At 49.6% G+C, this 25,038-nt stretch overlaps 1 protein-coding gene across 6 annotated transcripts in view; it reads right to left on the bottom strand.

Annotated features, from left to right (window-relative positions):
• LOC141051266 (solute carrier family 22 member 15-like) overlaps nucleotides 1-25,038 on the bottom strand; it is a 353,709-nt gene that overhangs the window by 270,432 nt on the left and 58,239 nt on the right. For 2 of the 6 annotated variants that reach the window (XR_012220613.1, XM_073548126.1), the window contains exon 1: nucleotides 20,691-20,974. The exons of 1 other annotated variant lie outside the window; for it this stretch is intronic. Coding sequence is in view for 4 of the 5 variants with exons in the window: in XM_073548126.1 (XP_073404227.1) it covers nucleotides 20,691-20,774 (84 nt within the window). In the remaining variant the exon portion in view is untranslated. Of the gene's footprint in view, nucleotides 1-20,690; nucleotides 20,977-25,038 lie in introns of those variants that run through there. 3 more of the 6 variants (XM_073548124.1, XM_073548127.1, XM_073548123.1) reach the window with 3 other exon arrangements.

Raw genomic sequence — 25,038 nt, 5'->3', positions numbered from 1 at the left:
TGAGGGCCCTCACCAGGTCCAGCGTGTGGAACACCTTCTCAACTCTATGTACTGGAGCTGGACAAAATGAAGGCAAAACGATGTCCTCATTAATATGGAACGAGGACACCACCTTCGGCAGGAACGGCGGAGGTGGTCTCAAGACTACCTTATCCTTAAAAAAGGTCAGAAGCGGGGCTCTACAGGATAGGGCTGCCAGCTCCGAGACCCGCCTAATAGAGGTTATTGCTACCAAAAACACGACCTTCCTGGTAAGGTATGGCAATCTGACCTCCTGCAATGGCTCAAAAGGAGCTTACTGCAGGGCCCCCAGCACCAGATTAAGGTCCCAGGCGTCTAAGGGAGCTCTAAAGAGAGGCACTAGATGCGAGACTCCCTGAATGAAAGTCTTGACCTGCATAATACTAGCGATCTTTCGCTGGAACAGAACAGACAGGGCCGAGATCTGTCTCCTCAGGGAACTCGGAGCCAAACCTGCGTCCAGGCCTGACTGCAGAAAGGCCAGAATGTTGGGAACCGAGAAGGCCAAAGGCGCAACCCCGTGCTCTCGACACCAGAGAAAGAAAACCTTCCAAGTACCATGATAGATCCTCGCTGAGGCCGGCTTCCTGGCGTTAATCATCGTGGCTACCACCTCACGCCCAAACCCCGCCTGGGTCAGGACCCAGGACTCAACGGCCATGCCGTCAAACACAGGGCCCCTAAGTTCGGGTGGTAGATCGGCCCCTGGGACAGTAAGTCTGGCCGTTCCGGTAGACGCCATGGCACGTCTGCGAGGAGCTGTATCAGATCCGCGTACCAGGCTCGACGGGGCCAGTCTGGGGCCAGCAGAATTGCCGGAACCCTCTCCCTCTTGATCTTCCTGATTACCCTCGGGAGAAGAGGCAGAGGGGGAAAAAGGTACGGGAGCCGAAACTGGCTCCATGGAAGAACCAATGCATCCGCTGCAATCGCTCGCGGGTCCTGAGACCGGGCCACAAACCTGTCTAATTTGGCGTTCTCTCTGGAAGCCATCAGATCCACGTCCGGAGTTCCCCACCGTTGGCAAATCTGCTGGAAAACCTCGGGGTGCAGGGACCATTCTCCGGCCGCGACCCCCTGCTGACTCAGGAAATCTGCTGCCCAATTTTCCATGCCTGGTATATGGACCGCTGAAATTACTGAGTGGTGCCTCTCGGCCTAACGGAGTACGTGTTCTATCTCGCGCATGGCTGCCCTGCTGCGCGTGCCTCCATGGTGATTCACATACGCCACTACCGTGGCGTTGTCTGACTGGACCCGGCCTGGGCGACCCACTAGCCAGTGCTGAAAATGCTGCAACGCCAACTGCACTGCTCGAATCTCCAACAAGTTGATCGGCAGAAGGGCCTCCTGGGGAGACCACTGCCCCTGTGCTGTGTGATGACGAAACACTGCTCCCCAACCGAGAAGACTTGCGTCGGTTGTGACCACCAACCATTGATCTGGAGGAAAGGGTTTCCCCTGAAGGAGAGGAGTCGCGCGTCCACCATTGCAGTGCCCGCCGGACCTGAAAGGACAACCTGCACTGATGATCCAGGGAGAAAGGACTCCTGTCCCATGCTGCCAAAAGAGCATGCTGCAGGGGGCGAAGATGAAACTGCGCAAACGGGATTGCTTCTATTGCTGCTACCATCCTCCCTAGCACCCTCATCCCAAATCGAATCGTGTGAGGGCCTGGCCGCTGAAGACTCCGAACCCCTCGCCGGAGAGCCTGGGCCTTGTCTCGAGGGAGAATTACCAACCCTTGGGAAGTGTGCGAAAATCATCCCTAGGAATGGAATCCTCTGAGCCGGGGTAAGACATGACTTCTTCCCATTGACTAACCATCCCAGGCGGGATAGGGTATCCAGCGTAATGCCGACATTCTCCTCGCAAGCCTGAAAAGACGATCCTTTCACTAAGGCTACTTTCACACATCCGGTGTGTGGGGTCCGGCGGCGTGCGGCGAAAAGCCGGGCCGCAGGATCCGGCCTGCAGCCGTGACACCGGATGTGTGTGCGGCGTCTGATACGGCTCGGACGTGATTTAAAGGAGCCGCAGCAGGAGGTGGACAGAGACAGCCGCTGAGAGAGACAGCTGCTGAAAGGGAGGTGAGGGGAGGGTAGGAGAGGAGAGGGGAGGGGAGAGGAGAGGGGAGGGGAGAGGAGAGGGGAGGGGAGAGGAGAGGGGAGGGGAGAGGAGAGGGGGTTGGAGAGAGAGAGACATGTGGGGTTAACACTCAGTGTCCGGGCGAGAGAATCTCTCTCTCTTGCCGGGCACTTGTGGGGTTAACCCCACAGAGATCTCTCTCTCTCACCCAGACACTGTGAGTGTTAACCCCACAAGTGCCCGGCGAGAGAGATCTCTCACAAGTGTCTGGGTGACAGAGAGAGATCTCTCTCTCTCTCTCTCACCGGGCACTTGTGGGGTTAACATTCACAGAGTCCGGGCATGCGCTGTGGAAAAAGCCGGTCCGGCGCTGAGAAAAAACGTTGCAGAAAACGTTTTTTCCAGACGCCGGACCGGCTGTTTTTGCCGGATCTGGCAAAAGCCGGATACGCCGCATAGGCATCAGGCGCGATGCGGCGATAATGAAACTCTATGGGGAAAAAAACGGATCCGGTGGCAACAGGCGCCGGATCCGGTTTTTACACTTTTCGCCGCATCGCGCCTGATGCACAAAAACTGATGTGTGAAAGTAGCCTAACAGGTCGTCCAAGTATGGCAGCACTACTATGCCCCGAAAATGAAGAATGGCCATAACGACCGCCATCACTTTCGTGAAAACCCTGGGTGCCATGGCCAACCCGAACGGCAGAGCCACAAACTGGAAATGCCGGCCATTTATCGCAAAACGAAGGAACTTCTGCTGCGGAGGAAAAATAGGGATGTGCAGGTAGGCAACCTGAACATCGATTGAGGCCAAATACTCTCCCTGCTCCATGGCCGATATCACTGACCGGAGGGATTCCATCCGAAAGTGCCTGACCCTGATGAACCCGTTTAAGAGCTTTAGGTCCAAAACCGGTCTTACTGTTCCGTCCTTCTTGGGGACTGCGAACAGGTTGGAATAAAATCCCTGGGTCTCTTCGCCCTCTGGTACCGGGATAATGACCCTGTTGTGCAGAAGAATCCTGATGGCCCCTAGCAATGCCTCTGCCTGGGATTGCAATTTGGGAAGACGGGATTGAAAAAATCTCCTTGGCGGGTGTCCGATAAACTCTATTTTGTACCCGAATGACACCAATTCCGCCACCCATGCGTCGTGTGCCACCTCGACCCAGACGTGGCGGAACCTGAGCAGACGACCGCCTACTCTGCTGTCCTCGGGTACCTGATGCCTCAAGTCATTTTGTAGAGGGCCTCTGAGACCTAGCTCCCCTTGACCTGGGTGGACGGCCCCGCATCCTCCCCAGCGGGTTGGCTCTATACGTGACCTGGCACTCTCTGTCTTGGTTGCGACGAGCCGGGGCAGTAGAACCGGCCGCTGATGCCCATCCTGGGGTGTGAAATGCTCGAAAGCGCGCCTGTGGTTGACGAAAGGGCGGTCTGGTCTTCTGCTGTGGGAGAAAGCTACTCTTTCCCCCTGTGGCAACTGAAATGGGCTTGTCTAGCTTCTCCCCAAAAAGCCGATTACCCTGATAAGGCAGAGATGTTAACGACTTTTTAGAAATCGAATCGGCCCGCCATAGCCTTAGCCACAAGGCTCTCCTAATGGCGATAGCGTTTGCTGCGGCTAGCGCCGCGCAATTAGCCGCATCCAAGGATGCATTAATTAGATAGTCTCCTGCCATCGAGATCTGATTTGCTATCTCAGACACCTCTACCGGCAAGTCTCTGTCCTGCAGGACCTTGTTCAAAGACTCCGACCACGACATCATGGCCTTGGCCACCCATGTTGCTGTGAAAGAAGGCAAAAGCGCTGACCCCGATGCCTCATACACCGAGCGGGCTAGACCCTCTATGAGCCGATCCTTGGGGTCCTTAATGAAAGAACCACTAGGCACCGACAACAACGATCTTGAAGCCAGGCGTGACACTGGGGGATCCACAATCGGAGATTCTGCCCACTCTTTACAGAACTCTGGTGCAAACGGGTACCTTGTCTCTAGCGTTTTCTGCCCTGAAAAACGCTTGTCTGGGCGTTCCCTGTGCCGCTGTACCGTGTCCTCGAATGCTGGATGGGTGCTAAACACCCTATGTGGGCGCCTGGCCTTTTTAAAAGATATCTTATGCCCTGCGGTCAGGGAGACGTCCTCCTCAATACCAAGAGTCTGATTGACGGCCTCAATGAGACTGTCCACTGTCTCCCGGCACCCGGGAATATCCAGATCCAAGGCTTCCTGCCTGTCCTCATCCGAACTCTGCTCGCTCTCAGACAATGGTGATGGAGAGCGAGACGCCGCACTCACAGATGCCGAAGCACCGGAGGGGCCCGGAGACGCCATATGGGTTCTTTCCCTGTACGTCTCCTTAGCGAGGGTACGGCCCCTGCAGGCCGGCGGCTCATGTGAGGTGGATGAACCTTCCCAAACCGGAGAGCCGTTGTCTCTACCCCTATCCGGGGCCTGAAGGGTCTCGATCGCCTTCGTAAGTGAAGCCATAGACCGAGATAGCGATAACGCCCATTCCGGGGGCTCCGACCCCCTAGGCTCTGTTGGCGGGGAGGGCTCCTGGGCGCGTTCGGAACTACAGGCCTCACATATCTTAATAGTCTGCGCTCGCGTGAACACAGCCCCACAGGAAATGCATGCGGTATAAAGGAAGGTGTGTTTCTTCCCTTTTCCAGACATACTGCGGAACCAACGGCCAGAAAAAAACCTTTTTCTAAATATTATATCTTTTCCTTTTTTCTTTTTTTTATGGCATCCAGGGGTATGAGGAGAAGGAGGACAACCTGCCCTAGTGTGGCCAAGACGGGATCGCACTTACCCGAGCTCCTGCTGTCTCCCCGTGCTCCTGTGCTGCTGCTCGACTGCCGTCTGGAGGCTCCCAGCTGCTGTCTCCCTGGGTAGGCTGCGATGCTTCCTGACCGCGGCCTACCCCATTCTGACGCCGGGGCCTCCATTTTATCCAGCACCCGCCCAGTATCCAGGGGCGGCACTGGTCTGACGTCGCGTTGGGGGGCAGGCGCCGGACCCGACGTCACGCTGGGGGGCGGACCTTCCCCCTGCGTCCTAGGCCAACACCGCGGACTAAATTTCAGGCCTGCCCGCCCGCCGCACCGGGGGGCGGGCCTTCCCCGCAGCCTAGGCCGCAACCTAGGCCGCAAGCCGCGGGCTAACTTTCGGCCCTGCCCGCCCGCCGCACCGGGGGGGCGGGCCTTCCCCCGCGGCCTAGGCCGAAGCCGTTGGCTAAATTTGAGCCCTCTTCCCTGCGACCTCCTCGCCCTGGAACTGGCACTGTACACGGCGCCTACTCAGCCCGGCGCGCTCCTTCCCCCGCCCGGCCACTGCCGAGCGCCGTGGCGAGGGAGAAGGGGAACATGCCGCTGCCCCTGCCGCGCCGAAGAAGCCCTCCTGCTCTGCCTGCAGGCAGGAGAGGGGAGCCGCTCCAGCCCCTGGAGAGTACGCCGCAGCCCTGGACTGGAAACCTCCCGCTGCCCAGGAGCCCTGCTTACCCTTGCCCCTGTGCTGTGAGGTAACCCATATTTTCGGACGGTGCAGGCACCCTAGCTCTGTCCGCCTTGGCTGGGCGAGGAGAGGGACCGTCCGCCACCACGCAGTACCTGATTGGTGTAGCCGTGGGGCCGCACAGACTAGTCTTGTGCCTCTGTGCAAGCCCATGGTTTCGCTACCTAGGGGTGGACAGGGCTAAGTCTGGCATATTGTCCCACGTCGCGGGAGAGGGAACGTGGAGGGACACTCGCACGTGGTCGCCCGTTGCTGGTTTGGGGAAATCGGATCCTTTCAATAGGATGCGTTGCCCCTGTCATATCTTCTTTAAAATAAAAAAGAAAAAATAGATGTCTGGGGAAAAGTCCCAGAGATGTCCCTCGGTGCGGGAAAGGATACGTGGAGGAATACTCGCGCGTGCTCGCCCGTTGATGTTTGGGGGAGATCGGACCCTTTCAATAGGGTCCGTCGCCCCTGTCTCCTCTTCATAGCAAGAAAATGTTAAAAAAAAAAAATAGTCTGGAAAGACCCAGACTGCGTGTGCCTCCATCAGACACTAAGCAAAAACTGGTTTCCGCCCGCTATCGGGGCGAGGGTGTATGCGGCGGAGGAGGAGCTAACTTGTTTTTTTTTTTTAACACTTAGTGTCGGCCTCCAGACGGCAGTAGCACACACCCACAGTCTCTGTGTCCCCCACAGTCTCTGTGTCCCCCAATGAGACGAAGGAGAAAAAAGGATTCTATGGCCCAGTCTCACCAAGACTGGCATTTTGTACACTAGGCTTGATGAAGAGTACACTAGATTAAAGAGAGGCGAGACTCCGAATTAATTTTGCTGTGGTCTCTAGAAATGTGCTTCCGTCAAGGACTGGTGTAGATTCCTGTTGTCTTATAAAGTATGATAAATCTGTGGGTCAAGCCCAGTAGACAATGCACATTTATAGCCACACAGCTCTGATACATGCGCATTTACATACACACACAGTTCTGCTACATTATGCATATTTACAGATACACACTTACATGCACACAGCTCTGCTACATATGCATATTTACAGATACACACTTACATGCACACAGCTCTGCTACATATGCATATTTACAGGTACACTTACATGCACACAGCTCTGCTACATATGCATATTTACAGGTACACTTACATGCACACAGCTCTGCTACATATGCATATTTACAGATACACACTTACATGCACACAGCTCTGCTACATACGCATATTTACAGATACACTTACATGCACACAGCTCTGCTACATACGCATATTTACAGATACACACAGCTCTGCTACATATGCATATTTACAGATACACACTTACTTGCACACAGCTCTGCTACATATGCATATTTACAGATACACACATCTCCACTCACATGCACACAGCTCTGCACATATGCACATTTATACACAGACGCACTGTATACATTACCACATCTTGCAGTTCCTTTCAGGCATGCAATTGATCAATTGACCAGAAAAGTCCTGGATTTACTCCCGACAGCTTCCTCTCCTGCTCTGCACCGATCACATAGATCAGTATGGGGGAGGAGTAGAGAGCAGTTCTCTCTATGACCGAGAAGGACTCTTCTTCTCCTCCATCACAAAAAAGTTGCTTCTGTAATATAAGACGCCCACATTTTTTAGCAAGATTATTTCTTGCTAATAATGCAGTATGCGGTTTTCAAACAAACGCTTTTCCCCAGTCTATTTGCCAGCCTTCAGCTGCATTGATAACAAAACGTTCTTGTTTGACGTACAGATGATGGCAGTAAAAGGGTCAGCACCTGCCTCTCTCTAGGGACAAGCTGCTGGAAGAGATTGCTGTGCTTATCGGGACACTCAAGAAGGACACAGGTGCCGACTCTTTCACTGCCATCATCTGTACTCCAAATGAATAAGTTATGATGTCACTGTAGCCAAAGGCAGGTAAACAGAATGGGAAACTGCAGGAGATTGGATGTCACTTGCACTTTTTTTTTTTACAGAAAGATTGGCATATTTCATAACTTTCCATTTAGGACAAAATTATTTTTAAAAAATCCAGTTACTCTTTAAGAGGATGAGTCATACTTACTACATTCATATGATTTTTTTTTTTCAAATTGTGGATAATATAAAATTACACTAGTCATATCAGCAACTTAAAATCACATGTAATCACCTCATCCTCGCATATTCACTGGGAATATAGGAAAGAAGAGAAAGAATGCAGGATAATGGAAAGAGCAGAGCACATTACCTCCATTTGTATAGGTATAATATGCTGACACCTCTCCGCTCATTGGCACAGAATGCCAGGAAACACACTTGATAACAAAAGTTTAGAGCATCCGAGCACAGGCGTTCTGAAGCCGCCATACATTATTGTCATTCGGTGCATTCTTTTAATACATAATAACAATATTCCTTCCTGTCCATCTGTGAGAACATCCATCATTGAGTTATTATATGTAGACTATTATGCATTTCATTTTCCCAATAGGAACCCAAAATATGCTTGTAAAATGCCAATTCGTCATTTAGCATAATGCAATGCATCTGAAGCCATAGACGTGCTGTGAATGGCATTAAATTACACTTTAGGAAGAGATCCTGAGCAGACACAGCAGCGGCTTTTGTTCCTAGCCTGCCTTTCAGCGGAGAGAGTACTTCCAATTTATGGTGGGAGAATCTGGCACAGAATGTCTCTGGTGCAAATTGAAAAAAAGAAAAGAAAATTGGTCTATTCAATTCCGAAACCATTCATAAAAAGATTCATTCTCAGAGTCAACAGGGACTTTAGAGAGTTCTTGTAACACATACCAATAAGAGGCAGCAGAGTTTAGGAAGGGGCTCTCAGACAATAGGTAAGTAGCAGTAAAATAAAAGACCAGTTAGCCATCACCTGTGGAAGCAGGACTAGAGTAAAACTGTCGGAGAAAAGCCTTTCATACTGAGGTCACTGGGAGCGATCAGATGATTGCGTCAGGTCCCACTGGCAGCAAAGAGAACTTTGCAGAAGGAAGCTGCGGGCAGCGCGGTTTTGTAATACTGCGTGGTGGCCAGTCCGATAAATTTCTGTCCATGAGATAAAGAGGAGGGATCCTACAAAATAAAGCAGGTCCCCATTCTTACATTCCCCAAAAGTTAAACCAAAGTCTCCTCCAACAGGTTTCTGCCCCCTTATCAGTAGGTTTTTTTGACTATCCCATAGTAGAGGCTCTCAGTACTTCTAAAGGGCATGTCACACTAAGCGATATCGCTAGCAATATCGCTATAACTTGTGACGTTATAGCGATATTGCTAGCGATATCGCCGTGTGTGATACTTACCTCCGACCGCTCCCCCGCTGGTTATCGCTGATCGCGCGAGAACGTCCAGGACTGTTTCTCGTCGTCAGCTTCCTGCGGCGCTTCCTGTGGAGAGACGAGCGACGCGTGGAGCCGGGCGGGAGGACGCAGGATCGCCTAGTGTGAGAGGTAAGTAGCGACCCCCGTCCCCAGCAATGTCGCTGGTGAGATCTGCCTGTGTGGCAGCTCACTAGCGACCACTTAGCGATGTACCAGCGATCCTGACCGCATCATATCGCTGGTCGGGATCGCTGGTACATCGCTAAGTGTGACAGTACCTTAAGTCAAGCATCAATTACTCCAATTAGATCAAAAAGCCCCCAAATCTACGATCATACACCATTTTACATATCAAAAACAGAGCATAAATTCTGAACGAGTACAAAGAGTCCTAGTGCGCATGCAGCCACAAGGCCCTTTCCTCCCAGCAGCCATAACAAGCCATCTTCTTATAGACTGATCCAAGTTGGAGTAGTGATATTGCAAACACTAAGGGCAGCACCGTCAGCTAGCGTAGTCAGGAATAGCGAGAATTTGGCACACGGAAGCAGAAGTATAGTTAAAGATCAGCAGGTTGCGTAGTCAGCAGTAGCCGGAGGTCGGAACACGGTAGCGGCAGTATAATCTTGAGGATAAGCAGCAGGTGGAAAGAAGCTTGCCTAAAGGCTGGGAGCTCAATAATTTCGCAAGGAAGAAAGTGTAGAGCCAGGTTTAAGTAGAATGTTCAATCAGGAGATCACAGGGATGATTAGTGTGGAAACAATCAGTAACAACAAGAGGTACTAGTATCTGGGTTAGTAAGGAACTGCCAGCGAGGTGAATAGCTCAGGTGGAAGAGCTGCTGCCTGGCGCACAAGAGCTGCTGGGTTTTTAATCCTGACACATTCTTTTCTATAAAAAGTCACGGTAATGGCTACCACCCTGCTGCTCCCTTTCCACCAGAACTTAAAGTAAGCTCTCTCTCTTCCCTCTATAGTCAAAGCAGTGCACGCCATTCATCGAAACAGAGGACCCTTATATGTACCAAAATCGCTTAAAGAGTAACCGTCGTTTTAATTGTTTCATAAATTAATAGTACACATGAAAATAAGCAACTTTGTAATGTATCTTATGAAGGAAATCTGCTTCTTGCTTTGCCAAAATTCTCAATTCTGAGGTAAAAAGGTGAGGAGGATGGAGTTGCTCGGCCTCTTGCTCTTCCCTCCTCCTGCTCTCCGAGGTCTCGGTACAAGAAGTGAACTAAAACAATGGCAGGCACATGCTGGAAAACCTGAAAAGGAAACCCTAATACACGCTACACTAAAAGACGGCAGAGCAGAGGGACTGTACAAGCGGTAACACTGCATTAGCCGGTCGCTGCAGGCTTACTATTTTGCGGACACTCTACATACTTTTTGCATAAATGGTTTTGATCCTGTACTTTCCAGACTGGCAGTGCTCGCCTCTATGCCACCAGCATTTTAACACCACCAGATAATTCTCTCGTCTCCACAGAGAACAGCACTAAAACATCTGGGATCACTTTTACTTTATCTTCTCTTTTCCCTAGCGGAAAAACATGAAAGATGTGATGTGTCCCAAGAGGTTCTGCAGCAGCACAACCACCAGGGTTTCACAGCTTGACATAAAGCCGAGTGCGATAATGAGTTATCAGCTACGTCTATAAATAGAGGAGAGAAGAGTCCATGAATGATTCATGTGTCAGAAACTTTAATTTAGCAGCTCCCTGAATCACTGATGAGTTGGGTCAGGCTTTCACTTAAGTCCTAATGACACCAGAGAAGGTGATCGCTCCCTTGTAACACAGTGCTGCCACCTGATAAACCTGACCATGGATTACATCACAAGACATCAGTCTTCACAGGTAAGGCCCCCTACATATTAGGCTACTTTCACATTTCCATTTTGAAGCATCAGGCGCGATGCGGCGAAAAATGGAAAAACCGGATCCGGCGCCTGCTGCCACCGGATCCGGCTTTTTTCCCATAGACTTACATTATCGCCGCATTGCGCCTGATGGCCATGCGGCGTGTCCGGCTTTAGCCGGAAATGGCAAAAAATGCCTGTCCGGCGTCTGCAAAAAAACGTTCCATGCAACGTTTTTTGACAGCGCCGGACCGCTTTTTTGCAGAGCGCATGCGCGAAGACTCTCTCTCCCTCTCCCTCTCCTGCACCGTATCCGGCAAAAACAGATGATCCGGCGGGCTGCGGCTCCTACCGGATCAGGTTTGACAACTTTTCGCCGCAGCCCGCCGGATTTAAAATCCGGAAATGTGAAAGTAGCCTTAGACTAATATTGGCTGACCCCATGCTGTCCTGTCTGTATACTACTTTCGTCTCCTGCCCAGGAGCTGTGGTATGATCAGACCATGTTTCTGCACGGTCAGACACGGCCATTACACAGTGCACACAGCAGGGGCACATTTATAAGATTATCTCAGCACAGGAACATTTTTTTTTTTTTTTTTTTTTTTTTTTTTTAAGACATCCAATTGTGGAAATTATTATTATTCCAAAATCTATTAAATAAAATTAACTTTGTTCATGGGGAAACCCCTTTATCCCTTTAATGACCACCAATACGTCTTTTTACTGACCTGAGATAAGAGAATAGCCTCCCCATACAGGCGACAACCCAGCAGCTGTCGGCTGTCCACTACAGCTGACAACTTGCTGCATCAGCCGCATCAGTGTTTGCACCGTCCATATCTGTTTAACCCCTTAGTTGCTCCTGTCAATAGTGACTACATCATAGAAATGGTTAAAAGATTTAATCACATGGGCACCCTGAGATCATGATCATGTCGTCCTGATATTTGCCATGGCAATTCAGGGCCAGATAGCGGCCTTCGAGTCTGCTGGCTATAGTGACCTGTTCAGAAGTTAGCAACATTTAGGTGGTAAAAATACATTTCTTCATTCCGGTCTTATCACTTAATAAACTACCTGACAGCAGTTTTAAATATGTCGGGAGGGTTCCGTTTTTAAAATGGTATCACTTTTGGAGGTTTTCCAATATATAGGACCCCAAAGTGCCTTGAAAACTGGATAAGTCCCACAAAAAAATAAATTTTGTAAATTTTTTGGAAAAAAAGAGGAAAAATTGCTGCTACAGTTTTAAACCTCCTAAATGGCTAATAAAATAAAATAACATTATAAAAATGGTGCTGATGTAAAGCAGACATAAGGGAAATGTTATTTATTAATGGTTTTCTGTGGTATGACTATCTGAATTAAAGGGATAATCATTCAAAGTTTGAAAATGTCAAGTTTTTCAAATTTCTGATATTTTCTATAAATAAACACAAAACATATCGACCTAAATTTACCATTATCAGAAATAATCATGTGCCACGAAAAAACATTCTCAAAATCACTGGGATTTGTTGAAGCGTTCCAGAGTTATTACCCCATAAAGTGACACTGGTCAGAATTAAAAATTTATGAACATAAGGATGAGTGACCTCATGGAGATCAACATCCAACACTGCGGAGACACCATCACATGTTTCTCAACGCAGTGATCTAGAGCATTGCCCCCATCCCTTATGGGAAATATGCAAAAGCATGTAAATCAACAGCCGCGGAGACACCATCACATGTTTCTCAACGCAAGCAATGACTAGCCAGGTCTTTCCCCGGGAAGGAACAACCACGGGAAGGGCAGTCTCCAATAAAGGAAACCACCTATGCCAAAACATGGTATCCATCCACAGACAGCTGTTTCGGGGTATTGCCCCTCATCAGTGTGGAGTAGGAAACTGGCTAGTAGGAGCAATGCCTAGTGAAAGGCTATGAACATAAGGATGAGTGACCTCATGGAGATCAACATCCAACACTGCGGAGACACCATCACATGTTTCTCAACGCAGTGATCTAGAGCATTGCCCCCATCCCTTATGGGAAATATGCAAAAGCATGTAAATCAACAGCCGCGGAGACACCATCACATGTTTCTCAACGCAAGCAATGACTAGCCAGGTCTTTCCCCGGGAAGGAACAACCACGGGAAGGGCAGTCTCCAATAAAGGAAACCACCTATGCCAAAACATGGTATCCATCCACAGACAGCTGTTTCGGGGTATTGCCCCTCATCAGTGTGGAGTAGGAAACTGGCTAGTAGGAGCAATGCCTAGTGAAAGGCTATGAACATAAGGATGAGTGACCTCATGGAGATCAACATCCAACACTGCGGAGACACCATCACATGTTTCTCAACGCAGTGATCTAGAGCATTGCCCCCATCCCTTATGGGAAATATGCAAAAGCATGTAAATCAACAGCCGCGGAGACACCATCACATGTTTCTCAACGCAAGCAATGACTAGCCAGGTCTTTCTCCGGGAAGGAACAACCACGGGAAGGGCAGTCTCCAATAAAGGAAACCACCTATGCCAAAACATGGTATCCATCCACAGACAGCTGTTTCGGGGTATTGCCCCTCATCAGTGTGGAGTAGGAAACTGGCTAGTAGGAGCAATGCCTAGTGAAAGGCTATGAACATAAGGATGAGTGACCTCATGGAGATCAACATCCAACACTGCGGAGACACCATCACATGTTTCTCAACGCAGTGATCTAGAGCATTGCCCCCATCCCTTATGGGAAATATGCAAAAGCATGTAAATCAACAGCCGCGGAGACACCATCACATGTTTCTCAACGCAAGCAATGACTAGCCAGGTCTTTCCCCGGGAAGGAACAACCACGGGAAGGGCAGTCTCCAATAAAGGAAACCACCTATGCCAAAACATGGTATCCATCCACAGACAGCTGTTTCGGGGTATTGCCCCTCATCAGTGTGGAGTAGGAAACTGGCTAGTAGGAGCAATGCCTAGTGAAAGGCTATGAACATAAGGATGAGTGACCTCATGGAGATCAACATCCAACACTGCGGAGACACCATCACGTTTCTCAACGCAGTGATCTAGAGCATTGCCCCCATCCCTTATGGGAAATATGCAAAAGCATGTAAATCAACAGCCGCGGAGACACCATCACATGTTTCTCAACGCAAGCAATGACTAGCCAGGTCTTTCCCCGGGAAGGAACAACCACGGGAAGGGCAGTCTCCAATAAAGGAAACCACCTATGCCAAAACATGGTATCCATCCACAGACAGCTGTTTCGGGGTATTGCCCCTCATCAGTGTGGAGTAGGAAACTGGCTAGTAGGAGCAATGCCTAGTGAAAGGCTATGAACATAAGGATGAGTGACATCATGGAGATCAACATCCAACACTGCGGAGACACCATCACATGTTTCTCAACGCAGTGATTTAGAGCATTGCCCCCATCCCTTATGGGAAATATGCAAAAGCATGTAAATCAACAGCCGCGGAGACACCATCACATGTTTCTCAACGCAAGCAATGACTAGCCAGGTCTTTCTCCGGGAAGGAACAACCACGGGAAGGGCAGTCTCCAATAAAGGAAACCACCTATGCCAAAACATGGTATCCATCCACAGACAGCTGTTTCGGGGTATTGCCCCTCATCAGTGTGGAGTAGGAAACTGGCTAGTAGGAGCAATGCCTAGTGAAAGGCTATGAACATAAGGATGAGTGACCTCATGGAGATCAACATCCAACACTGCGGAGACACCATCACATGTTTCTCAACGCAGTGATCTAGAGCATTGCCCCCATCCCTTATGGGAAATATGCAAAAGCATGTAAATCAACAGCCGCGGAGACACCATCACATGTTTCTCAACGCAAGCAATGACTAGCCAGGTCTTTCTCCGGGAAGGAACAACCACGGGAAGGGCAGTCTCCAATAAAGGAAACCACCTATGCCAAAACATGGTATCCATCCACAGACAGCTGTTTCGGGGTATTGCCCCTCATCAGTGTGGAGTAGGAAACTGGCTAGTAGGAGCAATGCCTAGTGAAAGGCTATGAACATAAGGATGAGTGACCTCATGGAGATCAACATCCAACACTGCGGAGACACCATCACATGTTTCTCAACGCAGTGATCTAGAGCATTGCCCCCATCCCTTATGGGAAATATGCAAAAGCATGTAAATCAACAGCCGCGGAGACACCATCACATGTTTCTCAACGCAAGCAATGACTAGCCAGGTCTTTCCCCGGGAAGGAACAACCACGGGAAGGGCAGTCTCCAATAAAGGAAACCACCTATGCCAAAACATGGTATCCATCCACAGACAGCTGTTTCGGGGTATTGCCCCTCATCAGTGTGGAGTAGGAAACTGGCTAGTAGGAGCAATGCCTAGTGAAAGGCTATGAACATAAGGATGAGTGACCTCATGGAGATCAACATCCAACACTGCGGAGACACCATCACATGTTTCTCAACGCAGTGATCTAGAGCATTGCCCCCATCCCTTATGGGAAATATGCAAAAGCATGTAAATCAACAGCCGCGGAGACACCATCACATGTTTCTCAACGCAAGCAATGACTAGCCAGGTCTTTCCCCGGGAAGGAACAACCACGGGAAGGGCAGTCTCCAATAAAGGAAACCACCTATGCCAAAACATGGTATCCATCCACAGACAGCTGTTTCGGGGTATTGCCCCTCATCAGTGTGGAGTAGGAAACTGGCTAGTAGGAGCAATGCCTAGTGAAAGGCTATGAACATAAGGATGAGTGACCTCATGGAGATCAACATCCAACACTGCGGAGACACCATCACATGTTTCTCAACGCAGTGATCTAGAGCATTGCCCCCATCCCTTATGGGAAATATGCAAAAGCATGTAAATCAACAGCCGCGGAGACACCATCACATGTTTCTCAACGCAAGCAATGACTAGCCAGGTCTATAACAGGGAAATGTTATTTATTAATGGTTTTCTGTGGTATGACTATCTGAATTAAAGGGATAATCATTCAAAGTTTGAAAATGTCAAGTTTTTCAAATTTCTGATATTTTCTATAAATAAACACAAAACATATCGACCTAAATTTACCATTATCAGAAATAATCATGTGCCACGAAAAAACATTCTCAAAATCACTGGGATTTGTTGAAGCGTTCCAGAGTTATTACCCCATAAAGTGACACTGGTCAGAATTAAAAATTTGGCCTAATCACTAAAGGGTTAAAAAGAACGGATCACCTTGAAAATGCCGTTCAATCTGCAGGCAGCATGTTACAGAGCAGGAGGAGTGGGTGAAGACTGATTTATGGATTTGTGAGTGAGATTCAGCGTTCTCTGCTCTTTCTGGGATTTACGGTCCTATCAGTGACTGACAGCTTCCTTTGTATAAGTGATCACACAGATAGCTGTCAGTCACTGACAGGACCGCCCACTGGACCAAAAATCCCAGAAAGAGCAGAGGACTAAATGATAAAATCACAGGTTATACTGAATATTTTGGCACTAAACTATACATCAATCTTCCCCACTCCTCCTGCTCTATAACATGGGCCCTACAGATTGGACGGCATTTTTATGGTGACCGGTTCCCTTTAATGAGATTTGCCAATTATTGCTTTCTTTACAAATACATTTCTTGTGTAATTTATGTAGTAATTCATACATTTCAAAATTAAAAACGACCAATTTCGTAAGGATAGCAACGAGATGCTCGGCCTGGCTGTCAGCTCTCCCTGACCCGAGCTGCACAGGAATACACTCCGGTGAGGAGAGCTGCCAGCCAGTCCATGCGTTGCGATGCGTTCCACGTCAGAGATGTACGGTCGTCAGACTCTCCCCTAAAAGCAGACTACAATTATAGGATATGCAGAACGGTTACAATTAAAGGGCTATTCTCATCTTGGCCTTTCAGGACTTACGATAATCAGGAATAGTCCTATCTAGATGCTGACCATGGGAGGTAGGGCTAAAGAATCATCCAAGAACGGCTGAGGTACGCCAGCTCTACAATCCCTAAAGAAACGGGAGGTATGAAAACAGCAGAGATCGCTGTGTTAGGCCTATTTCACACGTCAGTTTATTTCCGGTACAGGACATATCCGTGTACTTGTGTGTACATGTGGCAACCGTGTGCCGCATCAGTACCACACGGACAGCCGCTGGGGAAGAAGCGCTACAGTAAGCGCTGTTCTCCGGTAGCAGGTGCTGAAGCCAGCTGTCATCATTCTCCCCTGCTCTGCCGGCGAGCAGAGGAGAACGAGAGCAGGTGAGGGCTGTGGAATAAATTCTCAAGACAATAATTAACATTAGTAAGGTCAAACAACTTAACTTAAATATAACAGGGACCCTTACAGCACTTAGTGGATGTAGATATACATAAAATCAAACCTTTAATGAAGCCTAAATCGTAGACAATACAACCACACAATCGTGTCACCTATTATGCCCTACAATAGGGTCCTGATATCAAAGATGCCTAACAACGGAGGTTGGCGCCCCCGTTCCACGACGGCTGTACCCTAAAGCTCCTGAATAACCCTGAGCACGTGCCACAAATGATCAATCAATTACTCAGGAAAGGAGTGTATAGGGGTTGCCAAATAGGTAGCTGAATAGGCAACAATAGAAAAAGTGCAAAATTAGTGCATAAAGACAAGACAAAAAAGTGACAAGTGCATTTAGAGTATCTCACTATCTGTCCCCTGTATCTGTTCACCTTCCTGTCAGCGGAGGTTGGCACCCTACTGGTCAGCGGAATGGCGCCCCCGCTCCACAACGGCTCACCCTAGAAATGCCCTAATAAGGCCTTAGACCCAATGCCGGGTGGCATAACAATATAAACGGAAGGCAAAAAAAAGGAAAAGATGGTTCTTATTGCATCAATAAATAAACATTGTTGATAACAAATAGAGGGATACTCAAATTTTGATGCAGGATAGGCGAAAAACCTCAACGCGTTTCTCCCAACAGGATCATCAGGAGGTATGCTATGTGGAGGAATGAACAAACACCCCCTGTATATATAGCCTAAATGGCCAATAGACGCCCACTTCTTGTATGCTCTAGAGGTCACAGGAGCTAATTACCATGATGAGTTGGAAACAATATGTTCAAAACAGACCTCATACTCCAAGGTGGACACCGGTTTGTGCTCTATCACCAAGTTAGTGTTACACAGAGAATGCGCCTGGAGTCCATGGCACCAAAAGGCCTAAATGAGGGGTTATCCTATGCCTATTTTTTATAAGCGGCAATACATTCTATAGGCGTCATAATGTCGGTGGGCTATGTCGTGCTAAACCAAATATTTCCTGCTGCCATGGGATGCACAAATTATTGTGCGAGATTTATATATATACCGTATATAAAAAAAATATTTTTTTGAGTGTTAATTTATACCTTTAATGTAATAATGTTTCAATTACCCCCTTCCTCTTGTCTTCCCTTTCCATTTGTGATTATAAGGTTATCTACGGTATTACAGTATGATGGATATAATTATTTGGTATATGCTCATTGGATATATAACATCCGGGTTGTGCAGACATAGCCCTATGTGGCTTTGAACACTTGGGCAGTGAGATGTATTTGCCGTCCTGGCTGCACACATAGGGCTGTTCACTTTATTGGCCACTCAATATGGCTTTGTGAGAGGGGGAAGAATTCAATCACAAGAGGATAAAATCATAGCGCCCATTATGTGATGTCACTGGGGGCAAGCGCAGTGTGGCAGAGGTTGGGAGTTTGGGCGCTGTCATGACAACTCATGTTCAATTAGAGCGTGGACCTTCTCCCCTTCTGCACAGAGCATGCGCCGCCCAGGACAGGAAGTAGCGGCAAGCCAGTTGGAATGCACGTCTCTCTAATACAGCGACTTGCGCTGTCTTCACCCCTACACTGAGCATGCGTCGTCTCAAACCGGAAGTAGTGGCAAGCCCTGTGGAACGCACATTCATTCAGCACAGCGTGGTCTATGGAACGCACGCTGATTTACCGTTATGGCTGTGGAGTACATCAAAGTGTACACAGGTGCGCTTATGATTCAGTATGCCATGAATATTTTTAGCTAATGCCCAGGTGTGTGGGTGTGAGTTGGAGCGCAGGTTCAATGCTGAGTGACGGTGCCGCTACTATGAACTGACTGATGATGGATCAGCTGGCTACCTAATGGGGTCAGTTTTTGGTGATAGAGCACAAACCGGTGTCCACCTTGGAGTATGAGGTCTGTTTTGAACATATTGTTTCCAACTCATCATGGTAATTAGCTCCTGTGACCTCTAGAGCATACAGGAAGTGGGCGTCTATTGGCCATTTAGGCTATATATACAGGGGGTGTTTGTTCATTCCTCCACATAGCATCCATCTATCTACCTCCTGATGATCCTGTTGGGAGAAACGCGTTGAGGTTTTTCGCCTATCCTGCATCAAAATTTGAGTATACCTCTATTTGTTATCAACAATGTTTATTTATTGATGCAATAAGGACCATCTTTTCCTTTTTTTTGCCTTCCATTTATATTGTTATGCCACCCGGCATTGGGTCTAAGGCCTTATTAGGGCATTTCTAGGGTGAGCCGTCGTGGAGCGGGGGCGCCATTCCGCTGACCAGTAGGGTGCCAACCTCCGCTGACAGGAAGGTGAACAGATACAGGGGACAGATAGTGAGATACTCTAAATGCACTTGTCACTTTTTTGTCTTGTCTTTATGCACTAATTTTGCACTTTTTCTATTGTTGCCTATTCAGCTACCTATTTGGCAACCCCTATACACTCCTTTCCCCGATCATCCGCACCTCCTGTCACGGTTATTAGCGGAAGCAGGTGTCGGATCATGGGGGTAAGAGTCCCTAAAGGTCCCACCTGCTGTCATTCAGACTTTAAGATAACGCTCATCGTTCTCCTCTGCTCGCCGGCAGAGCAGGGGAGAATGATGACAGCCGGCTTCAGCACATGCTGCCGGGGAACAGCAAAATGAGCAAATGTAAGTACACAGTGCTATAAAATGATGATTGCAATAAATGAAGAAGATAAAAATGTTAATGGGAGGAGGAGGAGTGCTTCATTAATCAATATCATAGCAACGGACAACCCCTATAAGATAGCGGTCAGTGAATAGCTATGACTTCTGGTCCCTCGTACAGAGGCACATTGACACTAGGCTTTGCAGAGACAGTGTGTGTTATCAATGAGGAGAGGGGAGTAAGCCAGTGTCAGACATCACTAATGGGGACTTATCTCCTGTAAAGGATTTTCTACTCCTTTTGTAAAACTGCCCAAAGGAAAGGATCATAACAAAAGGAAATAGATGATCCTCAACCTCTTAAACTCCTAGCGGTGCTCTGGTGGTCTTCACTGGGACCTGAAGTGATGGCGGCCACTGACTGGCTGCAGCGTCAAGCGACTGATGGACGGGAAGTGATAAGATCATTCTAGTCAGTCACCTGACCCTGCAGACGATCAGTGGTCAGGTGACTAAACGTCATCATCACTTCTGGACCAGAGAGGCAGGAACAGTGTATGGCAGCTTTATCAGTGCCCTGCGGGGAGTGAGCGGCCTCTCCACAGTATAGGGTGCAGCCGCACTGACTGGCGCAGGTTAGCTGTGGGCCATCATGGTAAGGGGGCGTCAGGTCGCAACTGCAGGACGCTGTGCGGTGACTGTGTGCGGCATACGCTGGGTGTCACCGCGTAGTCGGGGGCTGGATGACACAGTGGCACAGCTCGGCCCCCGCTCACAGCACACAAACACCTGTGGATCTGGCTGCCATCACTTCTGATGAGCCCTCACCCTGGAGGAGACCCTCAGTGAGCTCTGTGAGGGAAGCAGTGCGCATGTCTACAGCCTTATGACGCCACTACTGTCACACACGACAGGACCGACCTGCAGCAGGACCAGGAACCCTGTCAGCCGCTTCTGGCACCAGCCGAACTCCCCGACTGAGAGAAAAGCCTCATCTACGTCCATCTGCTGTCATCAGACAAGTCACATGACTGCAGGCAGCACAGCCTCTGACGTCACCGCGCTATGGGCTGACGTGGCTACTTCGCAATTGTACGGCATCAGGAAATGCTTCGTGCGGCCCAAGCCTCGCTTTCACTGGAGTCTTCTCATGACGCGAGTAGTTGACGTCACAGCTTTCCGCCCGGCAGTTGTGTATTATTGGCTAGGATTAGAGAGGGGGAGGGGTTACAGCTGTGTCCTTAAATACCATGGTGCCGCTGGTTGCGTCACTGACACTAAGCTGTGGGGAGCGCGGCTGCACTGTATGTGGTGACAGTGGGGAGCGCGGCTGCACTGTATGTGGTGACTGTGGGGAGCGCGGCTGCACTGTATGTGGTGACTGTGGGGAGCGCGGCTGCACTGTATGTGGTGACAGTGGGGAGCGCGGCTGCACTGTATGTGGTGACTGTGGGGAGTGCGCACATACCGCGCCGTGTATGTGACATAACACAAGTGTGGGCTGCTCTGCGGTTGTCGACATGCGGTTTACAGGAGACATCTCCAACGTGACCGCGGCTGTCCCAATTACTAGTAAACTAAGAGACCACCACACCCTGCGGACAGGTACAGCGGGTCTGCCCCAGATCACAGCGCCCACCTCTACAGGTACAGGGGGTCTGCCCCAGATCACAGTGCCGACCTCTACAGGTACAGGGGGTCTGCCCCAGATCACAGTGCCGACCTCTACAGGTACAGGGGGTCTGCCCCAGATCACAGCGCTCACCTCTACAGGTACAGGGGGTCTGCCCCCGATCACATCGCTCACCTCTACAGGTACAGGGGGTCTGCCCCCGATCACAGCGCTCACCTCTACAGGTACAGGGGGTCTGCCCCCGATCACAGCGCTCACCTCTACAGGTACAGGGGGTCTGCCCCCGATCACAGCGCTCACCTCTACAGGTACAGGGGGTCTGCCCCCGATCACAGCGCTCACCTCTACAGGTACAGGGGGTCTGCCCCAGATCACAGCGCTCACCTCTACAGGTACAGGGGGTCTGCCCCAGATCACAGCGCTCACCTCTACAGGTACAGCGGGTCTGCCCCAGATCACAGCGCCCACCTCTACAGGTACAGGGGGTCTGCCCCAGATCACAGCGCTCACCTCTACAGGTACAGGGGGTCTGCCCCCGATCACAGCGCTCACCTCTACAGGTACAGGGGGTCTGCCCCCGATCACAGCGCTCACCTCTACAGGTACAGGGGGTCTGCCCCCGATCACAGCGCTCACCTCTACAGGTACAGGGGGTCTGCCCCCGATCACAGCGCTCACCTCTACAGGTACAGCGGGTCTGCCCCAGATCACAGCGCCCACCTCTACAGGTACAGGGGGTCTGCCCCAGATCACAGCGCTCACCTCTACAGGTACAGGGGGTCTGCCCCAGATCACAGCGCTCACCTCTACAGGTACAGGGGGTCTGCCCCAGATCACAGCGCTCACCTCTACAGGTACAGGGGGTCTGCCCCCGATCACAGCGCTCACCTCTACAGGTACAGCGGGTCTGCCCCCGATCACAGCGCTCACCTCTACAGGTACAGGGGGTCTGCCCCCGATCACAGCGCTCACCTCTACAGGTACAGCGGGTCTGCCCCCGATCACAGCGCTCACCTCTACAGGTACAGGGGGTCTGCCCCAGATCACAGCGCTCACCTCTACAGGTACAGCGGGTCTGCCCCCGATCACAGCGCTCACCTCTACAGGTACAGGGGGTCTGCCCCAGATCACAGCGCTCACCTCTACAGGTACAGCGGGTCTGCCCCAGATCACAGCGCTCACCTCTACAGGTACAGCGGGTCTGCCCCCGATCACAGCGCTCACCTCTACAGGTACAGGGGGTCTGCCCCCGATCACAGCGCTCACCTCTACAGGTACAGCGGGTCTGCCCCAGATCACAGCGCTCACCTCTACAGGTACAGGGGGTCTGCCCCAGATCACAGCGCTCACCTCTACAGGTACAGGGGGTCTGCCCCAGATCACAGCGCTCACCTCTACAGGTACAGGGGGTCTGCCCCAGATCACAGCGCTCACCTCTACAGGTACAGGGGGTCTGCCCCAGATCACAGCGCTCACCTCTACAGGTACAGCGGGTCTGCCCCCGATCACAGCGCTCACCTCTACAGGTACAGCGGGTCTGCCCCAGATCACAGCGCCCACCTCTTCAGGGCTGCCAGAAGCTCTCATTTATAGATATGCCACCCTGGGGTGACATGTGAGCAGCAAGGCCAGCACCCAGGGAAACCCGGCAAGGTCACTGTGCCTGCTGCATATGACTGTGTGCACAGTATAGAGCAGTTCCAGAGCTCCCTCTACACAGCGCCAGTGTCTGCTGCGTCCCACACCTAAGTGTAGCTCCGATCACAGCGCTCTGACCCCTAAGGCCTCTTTCACACTTCAGTCATTTGACGTCAGTTGCAAACCGTCAAAGTGTGAAAAAACGGCTCCGTTTCCGCCTTGTAAAAAACAGATGCACCGGATCCTTTTTTTGGACGGATCCGCCGCAACCGCCAGTGTATGAAACGTAAAGGAACAGAACTCTGAAAATGAGAGAAAGAGATCTTTTCGGTGCCAGAACGACTTTTGGGGTTAAATTACATGAATGGAAACTCTTCCGGGCATGCTCAGCATAAAAAAAGCGGAATCCGTTGGCTTTTCAATGTCCGTCCACTCCAGACGGCGGACGCCAAAATTGTGACATCCGTCAAAAACCGGATGCAACGGACAACCATCCGTCGCAATCTGTCACTAATGTTAGTCTATGGGAAAAAAATGGATTCCGCCAAAAAAAATGGCAGATCTGTTTTTTTCTAAAAACGTCAGATTTCAACTGATGTCAAAAGACTGAATTGTGAAAAAGGCCTAAGATGTTGCTGTTTTTGACAAGGGCATTTAAAGGGACTCTGTCAGCACAGAATGACAGTTCAGCCTAAGTACAAGCGCTCAGAGCTTCATGGCGAGGCCAATGATTCATATACCCCCTTCCAACCTGCTTGGGTTCCATCTATCTCCACCCTTCTCTGATCCTATTAAGCCAGAGCTGTCAATCAAATAAGGGTGCAGATAGAGGAAAACCAAGCAGGTTGGAAGGGGTATATGAATCATTGGCCTCGCCATGAAGCATCGAGCAGCGGGACATTGTTTGAACAGTCATTCTGTGCCGACAGATTTCCTTTGAAGGGACTATGTCAGTAGGATCGTCCCTAACAGACAATCCCTGCATGTGTTGTGAATGTCAAACAGCCATGAGACATGCAGCCGCGGGGACCTGAACATATTACTCGATCACGCCAAAGTCACTCGGTTAGCACCAAAGCATGATCAGATAACACTTTATCCGAGAACGTTCGTTCATCACTAATTGCTACAAATAATCCACCTTAGACACTGAGATTCCCTGCACAATGGGATAAGTAAATAGAATAACTCAAATATAGATCACAAAAACCCCTACTAAGAATATTGCAGCCAAAAAAGGGGGAATCAAAGAGTACAGTACAAGCTGCAACTGTCAGTCAGCCTGGGTTGTGGAGATTGAATACACTTGTGAAATATTGGTGCTGTGCCCGTGTAGTGGTGCGACCTGGAACCTCGGGGGCTTTGCCTTATAGGATGAGTGCTGGGGGACACTTGGGTTGTTCCCACTGCTGGCACGGTGTTGCTGTGGCATGTATAGCCGCATGGCACAATGCCTGACAGGTCAGAGACCCCTGAGAGGTTAGCCGTGACGTGACAGTGAGCTTATACATTCTGATCAAAATGTTAACTAAGAGCCTCTTGTTCAGTTTTGTACATTTTGTTGAGCCGCCATAGATCAATGTAGAATATTTTATTGTGCGGCCCATGTTTTTTCCAGTGATGTTACAGATCTGATTTAAGACTGACGTTTCATACATAATGATGTTTGCTGGGATAAATTCACGTTTTTGGTTTTATTTTTAAAAGCCTCTTAAATTTATTGCATTTTGGTCTGTAGTAAGCCTCATTCACACATCCGTGTTACACATACATGTTCTGTTTTTTCATAGACCGTGTGTCCACGCAAAACACATGGAGACATGTCTATTTTTTCCGGCATCATGATTGGAAAGTGCCAATACAAGTCTATGGGTCCATGAAAAACATGCAGCACACGGATGGCATCTACCAGGTAATTCTCACAAAATTAAAATATCATCAAAAAGTTAATTTATTTCAGTTCTTCAATACAAAAAGTGAAATATATTATATAGAGTC

This window comes from Dendrobates tinctorius, unplaced genomic scaffold, assembly GCF_039654945.1.
Source record: "Dendrobates tinctorius isolate UK_male_01 unplaced genomic scaffold, ASM3965494v1 ptg000156l, whole genome shotgun sequence".
NCBI classification, from domain to species: domain Eukaryota; kingdom Metazoa; phylum Chordata; class Amphibia; order Anura; family Dendrobatidae; genus Dendrobates; species Dendrobates tinctorius.
The sequence above is the reverse complement of the archived record's forward strand: the minus strand, read 5'-3'. Positions and strand labels throughout refer to the sequence as shown.